At 37.8% G+C, this 9978-nt stretch overlaps 1 protein-coding gene across 1 annotated transcript; it reads left to right on the top strand.

Moving 5' to 3' along the window:
- The first annotated feature begins 991 nt into the window (after nucleotides 1–991).
- LOC149007429 (uncharacterized) lies at nucleotides 992–9419 on the top strand. Its single transcript, XM_089165775.1, has 7 exons — nucleotides 992–1692; nucleotides 2570–2877; nucleotides 3221–3952; nucleotides 5468–5596; nucleotides 5996–6199; nucleotides 7840–8040; nucleotides 8406–9419. The coding sequence occupies exons 1-7, from the start codon at nucleotides 1428–1430 to the stop codon at nucleotides 8535–8537; spliced, it is 1971 nt and encodes a 656-aa protein (XP_089021901.1). The 5' UTR covers nucleotides 992–1427; the 3' UTR covers nucleotides 8538–9419.
- The last annotated feature ends 559 nt before the right edge of the window (nucleotides 9420–9978 follow it).

Here is a 9978-nt window from a genome sequence, read left to right as displayed (position 1 = left end):
AATAAAAATAAAACTGATAATAGATGCAATGAAAATTTCTCATAATTGAGAATGATAATTGATATTAAAAAAGCCTTAACCAATAGATTATCATTATTATCACTATTATTATTTGTTGATTAATTTTTTTTAAGTTGCTAATGATTAAAAAATCTGGTTCAGCAAGTCTTCAAATTCACATGGGGTGGTGTATGGGCGTGATGTGCCATACACACTGTGCAGTCCTGAAGACAGTCTTCAGGGTAGGCGTGTGGTCCACAACAACATTTCAGCCTAAATTGGGGGCATTCAGGTGAGGTCGAACCCGTGATTGGCTGTGGTAATTGTGCGTTTGGCCTCGCTAGAGGTGCTTGGATCACCGTGGCACCCTGCACATTTCATGAGGGTTGGCGACTTGCGTTTTACCAAACAGGCCTTTACATCGCCGGATTATACCGAAATTCCTCGTGGCCCGTGAAACGGCAAAAGTAACAAAAATCTGACCGTTACGTCAATCCCGCTGCTCCGCCCAGTAACTTTTTCATGCACGTTTGAAGTTCGCACCGTAACTGACACGTGTGAACCATTCACCCTTGTTAGCTTGGATGTCCGTGGACCCCACCAGCGGAATCGGCGTGACCCTTCGAATTTTTCGTTTTTCGGTCCTTCCCGACCACGATCTTCTCCTCTCCCCTACCCCTCATCTAACGGTCACGTTCTTAGGAACTCCTCTCTTTTCTTATTAAATTACGTTTAAATTACGTTTCACACCCTATTCATTCAGAAATAGACAAAGTTGAACAACTGAAAAGTACTGAAGGTGTTTGACTTATAGGATAGAACCGTCATAATAAAAAATTGTTCTGGGAAATGGGAATGTCAGAGGTGTAACTGTAATTAAGTTTAATTACTTCCTAAACAATATTTACCTTAAGAACAAGATTAATCAAAATGATAAACAGATATTAGGTGAAAATTTTCAAAAATTTTAGAAGAAAAAGAATTGGAGGAGCCAACGAGTAAAAGAGAAAGAAAAAGAGAGAGACAAAGAGAAACACATTCGAAGAATCGAAACACAGTTTAAAACAGGAAAAGCAGAGAGAAGAGAGAGGCGCAGAAGAAAATAATACACTCTCTCTCCTCTGAATGGTCTTCACTGTTCTTTGAAACCCTAGCAATGGCGCCTGCGAGAAATTTGAAACGAAGTCTATCTGCTTCTAAGAGACTTTCTCGCAGTTTACTAGCCGTATGATGGACGGTAAACCACCGGAAAATGGAAATGCTTTTCCTATCGTGCCATTGTCTAGGGTTTCATTTCGTTCTCGATCTTTATTCACTCCGGAACTCTACTTGATTGATGATGATTTGGGAAGGCAGATCATCGTTTTGATCAATTGACTTGAGGAGGAGAAGAAGATAGATCTCTCTTTCTCTACATTATCACCGCAATGGCCACCGGAAAAGGATGTTTCGAGAGGCTAAGGAGATGCATTCGGACGGTTTTCTTTATGTTGACTATGATAGCCTCACTTCTCGTTCTTTCAGCGCCTGTGCTTGTGGCGCTTGGAGACATATTAGTGCCTTGTGTTTTAATTTCGAGCTTTACTTGTGTGAATTGCCATAGCTTCAAAGAGCATTTGCATAACTATTCTTTCAGAAGTTCTTTGGTGGATATTCCGCTTGTTTCGATCATCAGATCTGTTATCATAACGTGTATGATGCTTCTTCATGTGGTCCTCATCTCATTGATTTCTTCATTCTATCATTTGTTTTTTCTTCTATAGAAATATCCTAATTGTCATACCAGGAACGGTAAACTTTATGCATTTTAAGTAACATTTCTTATTTTCCTTTTGCGACTTTAGCTATCTGAAAAGCTTTCGTGTCCGTGAAAAAAAATTGATGGTAACATTGCAGGAAATCAGCCTTTTTTTCCTCATTCCCTTTTCAAAGCTTTACTTTGGAAAGCCAGTTTTAATGCTTGAGAATTTAGCTTCCGTAGGTTCTAATAAATTGAGAAGAATGGCTGCCTTTCATGCAAAATTATTCATGATTCAGGCTTTGTGGAGGAAATGAGAGAAAAGATTTTTGTATCACAATTTTTATAGAAATTATGTTCATCTTTTTGTCAGATTCACTGAAAATGTAACAGATTTGTTGCTATAAAATTGCCAAAAGGATTTCCCCCTTCTTCTTCTGTTATGAAATGTAAAGAAGCAAAGGAAAATGCATTTGGGCAATGGTAATGTTTTTTCTTTCGGATGCATATGCAAGCAGAAGAGTTTTTGTATTTCTCTATGAATTATTTTCCCCCCCAAATTTCCTTCTGCGGATGGTGTTTCCATTATTACAGATTAATTCACATTATGAGTTATGAGTTTGTGGCTTCCTTTATTTTTTCACTCTAGTGTTCGTTTCTCACTGCACAGTAAATGCACATTCATCTTCTATAGAACTTTTGAAATTAGAATGTTCCATTAGGAGTTTGCTGTAGTTGAGGAAAATGCTGAGAGTCTACCGTGTACTACTTTCTTGTGATTCTGTAAAAACTAATACCAGCTTAGTAATCCAAATGGTATTTTTTATGCAGGTGTATATTCATTTTGTGATGGCCCTGGGCTCTCTCATGGACCTTATCTTGGAACGGCAACACTCTGCTCCTTTGCCTCAGTTGTTGTTCTATCAGTGAAGGCTTTTATTTTTACTGTCAGTTCCAAACTTCAGGATGAAGCTTCTTCCTCCCCTGCGAGCGAAAAAATTCATTTGAAGAAATCCTGGGGAATGCCTGTTCTGTTCTTTTCTTCATTAGTATTTGCTCTTGGTCATATAGTGGTTGCTTACAGAACAAGCTGCAAAGCGCGGAGAAAGCTTCTGTTTCACAGGGTTGACCCTGAAGCTGTAAGTCTATTATGAGAAGGTTTTTGCTTATTGTTCTAACTGTATATCTTCCGGCCACATGTCACTTGTTCCCGCCGTCCTTGCTGAATTATTGGATATCGAAATTCAGAATTTTTATTGTCTTGCATTTGAATATTACGAAACAGAACATAATTTTCTTCCTTTTGTTTCCAAAGTAGGTACACCCTGTAGTTCTTGTTACATACAAATCTTCTGTTATGACTGGTGGCTTGTCTCTTCCAATTACTTTGTTCCTGATGCATTAATTTTGGCATATACTGAAAATCAGTATATGTGGATTAGTGATGCAAGTCATCTGACTGTTCAATTTTATATATTTCAGGTTTTATCCTGCAAGAATGTGTTTTTTGGTTACCAGAAGATTCCACGATCTCCCACTCCCTCTGCTGGGAGAACCCCCAAAAGTGACAGTGAAACATGGAAGAAACCTTTTGCAGTTGTTCGTTATGAAAGAGAACTTCCAATGCAATCACTTGCAGATATTGACAGCTTATTTATTGCTTGTGAAGGTCTTACGCTTCATTACAAGCTTAGCCTGCCTGAATCTTCATCACGATCTTTAGCATCTAATACTTTTCAGGGACCAAATCCCAGCTGCAGGTCACCCAGAAAGGCCTTAGGAAGGCTTAAACTTGACAAAGCGCCACAAACTGTTCCATCTAAAACACAGTACCATCTCCAGCGGAGCATTAGCAACCAATTCTACAGTTCATCTTTGTATGATCCATTATTAGATGACTCGGAAACATTACCTGTTTATTTGTCTAAAGAAATTCCGGTCTTCAGCCTGGATGATGGTGATGGTCAAAGAGAACTGTCAGATGTTGTGAGCTTGGAGGGAGATGCAGAGAGGACTGGGAAGTTTGGTATTGTTCTGGTACATGGATTTGGTGGAGGTGTCTTCTCATGGAGGCATGTGATGGGGTTGCTTGCTAAGCAGATTGGTTGCACAGTTGCAGCTTTTGATCGGCCTGGCTGGGGATTAACTTCTCGGCCACGCCGAAAGGATTGGGAGGATAAGCAATTGCCAAATCCTTATAAGCTTGAAACCCAGGTGACTGCTAATTCCAATTTTTATTTGTGAATTACCACTATGCTGTTTCTTTACTCTTACACCTTTTTGGATGTGTTCTGTCAATGGAGGTTAGGATAACCCATTGTTTTACAAACTTTATTATATTTGCATAAGCCTAGATTCATGTCATATGTTGTTACTTAATTGCCTGTTGTGTTTTTTGGATGCATTTCAGTCTCTGTTGTTGGAGACAAGCTGGTCACATAATTCACATTAGACATTTGCATGTGCTCGAGAAGGGGGGAAGGGGAAAAGAAAAACAGTGTGGTAAAGTTTATGAGCCACCATCTCTGTAGTGAATGAATTACTGGATTGTTGATGAAAATTACACTTGAAAAGCAGCAGCGACAAAGCATAGCTCAGGGATCTGTCTTGAGCTGGGATTTCTAATTGCATTTCATGATTTAGATCCATCTTATATTTGTAGCAAGGTATTTCACTTTTAAGGTTACATTCTCAAGAGAAGGTGGCCTTGTAGTCTGAGGGATGCTCAATTCAAGGTCCTAGAGTACTATCTTAATGAATGACAAATCAACAGTCGTAGAAATGTATGCATATGTAAACCAGGTTTGTTCCACAAGTATTAAAAACTGGAAAAGTTTGAAGTAATGCAGATGAATGTTTTGAAAATAATGGTATTATTCGATTAGGGAGGACCATTGTGTGCTGCTAACACCCTTCAATTCAATTTAGTCACTTTGGTTGGCTAGATTATTTCTAATTCTCATCCTATGATGATGCACAATGAGTTATGGTAGTGTAATTTCAATGTGTGATTTATGGCGCCTTGTTTGTTTGACTCTAGGATTTTGGAGCAAAGATCTAAACTCTAAAATTCCAACTTTCTCCAAGAGACACATTTGAGGAAGGAGGATTTAAAAGCAAGGAAAGGAGAACTAAACAAACATATATTATACAGTAAATATAGACTTCCAGTTTTCTCTAGCATCAACTAGTAAAACCCTTTTTTCTTTTCTTTAGAGAAAATGTTGAATCATGCATCATGTTATTTATACATGAATCATAACAATTTAGTAACTATGGTGAGAATATTACTCTTAAGTTTACTTTATGATGAGTTTTATTTTTGTCAAATTTAAGTTAGTTCATCATCAAAGAATATTTGGGGATGGTATTTTGGTGAATTCTTTGCTACTGGCTTATTTGGTTTGAAGGATTAAATGCCCACAGGTTCCTATCAATAATTACTGTTGGCATTCCAATATTACTGGTTATGGTCATCTACAAACCTGAGGAACTGAGACACCAGTGCAGTTAATCATCAAAACCAGAGGAGTTTGATGAGGGGGAAAATATACTGTTACTTGTACTTGATTGGTTCTATTGCTGCTTGTCTGACTCTGCACCATTCATTTAGCTTCTTGAGTAGACTTTTCCTTTTCCAAACCTGTTTTCAAATCCCATATCCAGCATCATATGTCAAGGTTTTTTTCAGGCTTTTAAAATTCATGTTTTTTGTTATGATGTCTCTAGGTTGATCTGCTGCTTGATTTCTGTTCGGAGATGGGTTTTTCTTCTGTGGTACTTATTGGTCATGATGATGGAGGGCTTCTTGCTCTGAAAGCGGCGCAAAAAGTTCAGACATCTGCGACTTCAGTCCATGTGAGTAATTAAAATTTTTGGTCTGAGACAAGCCCTGTTGGTTTATTTAAGCATAAAACTGCACCATTAGATAAATTTTGTTAGCTTCTATGAAGACCAATGGTTATTAAGGTCTGAAATGACACTTCAATAATGTCTGTGTGTGTGTTGTATGCCTGCATTGTCCTAATTAATGAGATCGTCCCCCGCTTGAACAGTATGGAGGATGGCTGAGAGGTCTATCTTTGTGCTACTGATTATCAATTTGATTCAATTTCTGGAATGTTTGTGTAAGTAAGCATTAGGTTGAACCATTAATTCTATTTCAATGTTTTGATATGAGTAAGAAGTAGTTTCAGTTATCTTGTCAAAATTTTAGGAGATTTCTTTTTGAGTTTCCTTGATTTATGTATTTCTCAGGTAGAGATAAAGGGTGTGGCACTTCTTAGCGTCAGCCTGTCAAGAGAAGTTGTTCCTGCTTTTGCCAGGATTCTCCTGCGAACTTACCTGGGAAAGAAACACTTGGTCCGCCCCCTACTACGAACTGAGATAACTCAAGTGGTTAATCGACGAGCATGGTATGATGCAACCAAGTTAACCACAGAGGTCTTGAGCCTCTACAAGGTAAGTTAAACATAAATTTGAAGAAATTGCACCTGTAGAAGTTTTACAATAGAGAGTTAGGTATTCAAGTATAGTGAAATACTCCAGATATGCAGTTACCATCATATACAATTGAAGTTCTTGCAGATTGTTGGTACATTGTTATAAGATTTTAAATTGAGAGTGTATTTGGTTATTGGGCTTCAGCTCCTGGACTTCCAGAAGCTAGTTTCTAGGAGCAAGGAAGCAGATGCAGTGTGGGAGGTGTTGATTTGGAATTGTTAAGTTTCCAGCCTGAGAAGCCAAGAAGCTTTTTGCATTGGAAGAGAGAGAGGTGTGGGAGAAAATAAGAGCTTTTCAGACTGGATCCACCTCCTTCCAACCTAGAATTTGGTTTCCTAGACATGCTCTTTGTATTAGCAACATTCATGTCAGATACTGTTTTCATATGAGAATCTCTATGTTTAAAATAGTGAATGGAGTCCCCGGTGTTCACCTGAACCAATATGCTTTTCAGTTACACAACTGGAGGGACGAGGGTTAGAAATGGGGTAAATAAGGGATTTAAACTATTTATCTTCATCCGAAAACAAATTGATCTAGAATTTTCTCATTACAGATAGGACCAAACTATGGTTATAAAGGAAAATATTTTTTTTGGGGTTTGCTGAGAAGAAACTGATTGTGAAGATCAGATCACTTTACTGTCTTCTCGTTGATTGCATTTACACAATAATTGTTATTGAATTGCATTTGATATTATGGTATCCTAAAATGAAACTGATTGTGAAGATCAGATCACTTTACTGTCTTCTCGTTGATTGCATTTACACAATAATTGTTATTGAATTGCATTTGATATTATGGTATCCTAAAATGAATGGAATTTTGGGGTGTCTTAAAAGTAACTGATGGTGGAGACCGATCATGTCACCTGCATCCTTATTGCTTGAATTTACACAATTAACCACTATTGAGTTGCATTTGATATTTACGGTATTAAAAGGAACAGGGTTTAACAAGTTATATGTTGATATATTATTTGCCCTGGGGAATATAATTTGTTTTTGTAAACATTTCTCTGTTTACATGTTGAGTGTTTTATTATTTGGGATTCACAATTTTCTTTTTATATGCAAATATGTATGTAAATAGTTTTTATTTGCAGTTAAGTTTAGCCAATGACTTGTATCTCAAGTTGGTCACACTATGATTGAGTTGCATTTTCAATTATGGTATTAAAAGGATTAGCACCAAATTACGAACTTAAAGGACAGAAATAAAGAGGGGGGGGGGGCATTTAAAGGAAACTGATTATGGAGATCAGGTTACTTGACCTGCATTTTCATTGCTTGAGTTTTAACAATTAACTATTATAAAGTTATGTATTCAAAAAAAAAAAAAAAAAAAAAAAGATATTATTGAGTTGCATTTCATATTTTGATTTTTTAAGGGGTAACTAGTTTTTTTGCCTTGGGGAGTATATTTTGGTTTTGTTGATATTTATATAAATGTACTATTTTTGTATCATTCTGGTATTGGCAGTATTCTTTTATGAGCATACCTATATGTTAGGAATTGTTCAGTTAAGTTTAGGCCATGACTCATTTCATAAGTTGGTAACCTATGCACATCTCTGATTAGCTTAGTCATGTTGTCAGGCACCACTCTGTATTGAAGGATGGGATGAAGCCCTTCATGAAATAAGTAAACTGGCATTTGAAACAGTTCTCTCGAAAGAAAATGCCACGTTGTTGCTGAAAGCAGTCAAAGACTTGCCGGTTTTGGTTGTTGCTGGGGCTGAGGATGCTCTTGTCCCACTTAAATCTACTCAAATTTTGGCTTCAAAGCTTGTAAATTCTGTAAGTGCATTTTTGTTCTCTTCCCCCCTCCCCCGTCTCTCCTTTTCTCTGTAGGCCCTTTGATTGAGCCACTTGGTCTAGGGTTCATCAACTTTAGGTTGATTGGCTTCTTCCTCATTTTTCATATTTTAATTTCTCATGCAAGCATTTTTGTGATCTTTGTGCCGTGGGTCTTATTCTTGTCCTCGTATGTCCGAATCTAACCCAGTGGAGGTCATTATAATGGTTCTGTGTCTGATTACACCCCTCAATAAAACAATCCAGAGGTTGTATCTGGAGCCTGTAGACTGAAGTTGAGTCTAAAAGTTTTGAACCATCAGCCATCTATTAATTTATTATTAAACGTTTTATTTATTTTGGTGCAGAGACTAGTTGCAGTATCTGGTTGTGGCCATCTTCCACACGAGGAGTGCCCCAATGCATTACTAGCAGCGTTGTCACCTTTCATAAGCAAACTCTTGTCACCAGTACAGCATCATAGCTTACAAAGACAGTAGCTTTTAGACGTTAGTGTATTATTAGTTGCAGGTGTCTTATTTGTTTCATTTTTGTTTACCCAATTCTTCATTTTACGTCAAGAGCAAAGCCCGAAACCTCTTCTCTTGGTTATCTCTGGTGTGTTATCTATCTGCTAGGAGCCAGGCCCTCGTTGGCTTTTGAGCTCTAATGTGTTTTATACTTTTGAAGGTCTTGTTCTTTTCCACAGAGGGAGTGGAAAAGGTATTTGTGTATATTTTCTTAGGGTGTTGATGCATGACTTGAAACATGCGGTTGTGTCATCTCGAATCATCTAACGCCGAAAGATAAAGATCAGAAGAGTATTTATTATCCAACTTATTATTGTATTCACATCCCCAAAACTGTGACTTGAAAGTTTCTTCTTTCTACCAGGCATGAGTCGTTGCTTGTTCAGGGCCCCCAATTCCTTTCACGCAATGCAATTTTGAATTTCTTAATGGTTTTGATGTCTCTGGCAAAATTCAGATGCTTAGAATTACAACTCCACAGGTTTGCATCTCCTGTTGCATCCTTATGTGATGGTCCCTTGCCTCTTGGGATGTCATGTTGACAATGTCAATTTTGTGGTGTAAAGAAATGAGACCCAAAGCCTAAAGTAGAACTTGAGTGGAGGGTGGTGACGGGAGCACAGCCTTCTACTCTGCTGGGTAGAGAACCTCAATTTCTTTTATTTTCCCCCTATCGCTTCCCTCCTTTTTCTTTAATCTCTCCCCTTTCCATTCCTTTTGGGTACTCTGTCTTCCAAATCTCCAGTACATAAACCCTAAAAAGTCAGCTTCTCAAGAATTTTCGCCTTCACATGGCCCATTGAGGCTATAACGCCTACCCCAAATCAAGATACAGTTTCCATTTTTGCTGACATTTGTGTCTCAAACCAAACTTGATGTTTGTAATCTATTGACTTGAGAAAGAAAAATAAAAAGAAAAGGTATTGAACATATATTAAGTTCACAGACATGAAACTGTCAAAACCTAGGGGTGAGATCAATTGAATACCTACAACTAGGTTGCTGGAATAAAGGTAGGGTGAGAATTTTTTTGAAAAATGCAAGCTTTTCTTACTTTTCCTACTTTTCCTTTAAATCCATTTAAGGAAATTTGTCTAATGAGATGACAATCTAACTTTCCCACCTTAAGCTTTTTTAAAACCCCACAAAATGTATCGAATTTTGTAGATGATACGGAGAAATTATGATCAAACTGGGTTCATACCTGGTTTGACCCTCGACCCTGGTCGAGACAGAGTGAACCGACTCGCTCCCGAGCGAACCGGATCCAGAAGATGGCTTGCTGAGGAAGAAAACTTATTCAGCTACAAGCACGCCCTAATCCTACTTATGGATTAGGGTAATTACCCTAATGATGGCAGACTCAAATTGACGGCTGCGGCTAATCATTATCGAAGGGATAATCATCGCA

The sequence above is a fragment of the Hakea prostrata genome, chromosome 8 (assembly GCF_041222555.1).
Source record: "Hakea prostrata isolate BN-2017 chromosome 8, UWA_Hpros_2, whole genome shotgun sequence".
NCBI classification, from domain to species: Eukaryota; Viridiplantae; Streptophyta; class Magnoliopsida; order Proteales; family Proteaceae; genus Hakea; species Hakea prostrata.
The sequence above is the reverse complement of the archived record's forward strand: the minus strand, read 5'-3'. Positions and strand labels throughout refer to the sequence as shown.

Coding starts and splice junctions, on each gene's coding strand:
- LOC149007429 (XM_089165775.1), top strand. CDS start 1,428: ATGGCCACCGGAAAAGGATGTTTCGAGAGGCTAAGGAGATGCATTCGG. Junction 5,597..5,995: donor CATCTGCGACTTCAGTCCAT/GTGAGTAATTAA, acceptor TGTATTTCTCAG/GTAGAGATAAAGGGTGTGGC. Junction 6,200..7,839: donor AGGTCTTGAGCCTCTACAAG/GTAAGTTAAACA, acceptor TCATGTTGTCAG/GCACCACTCTGTATTGAAGG.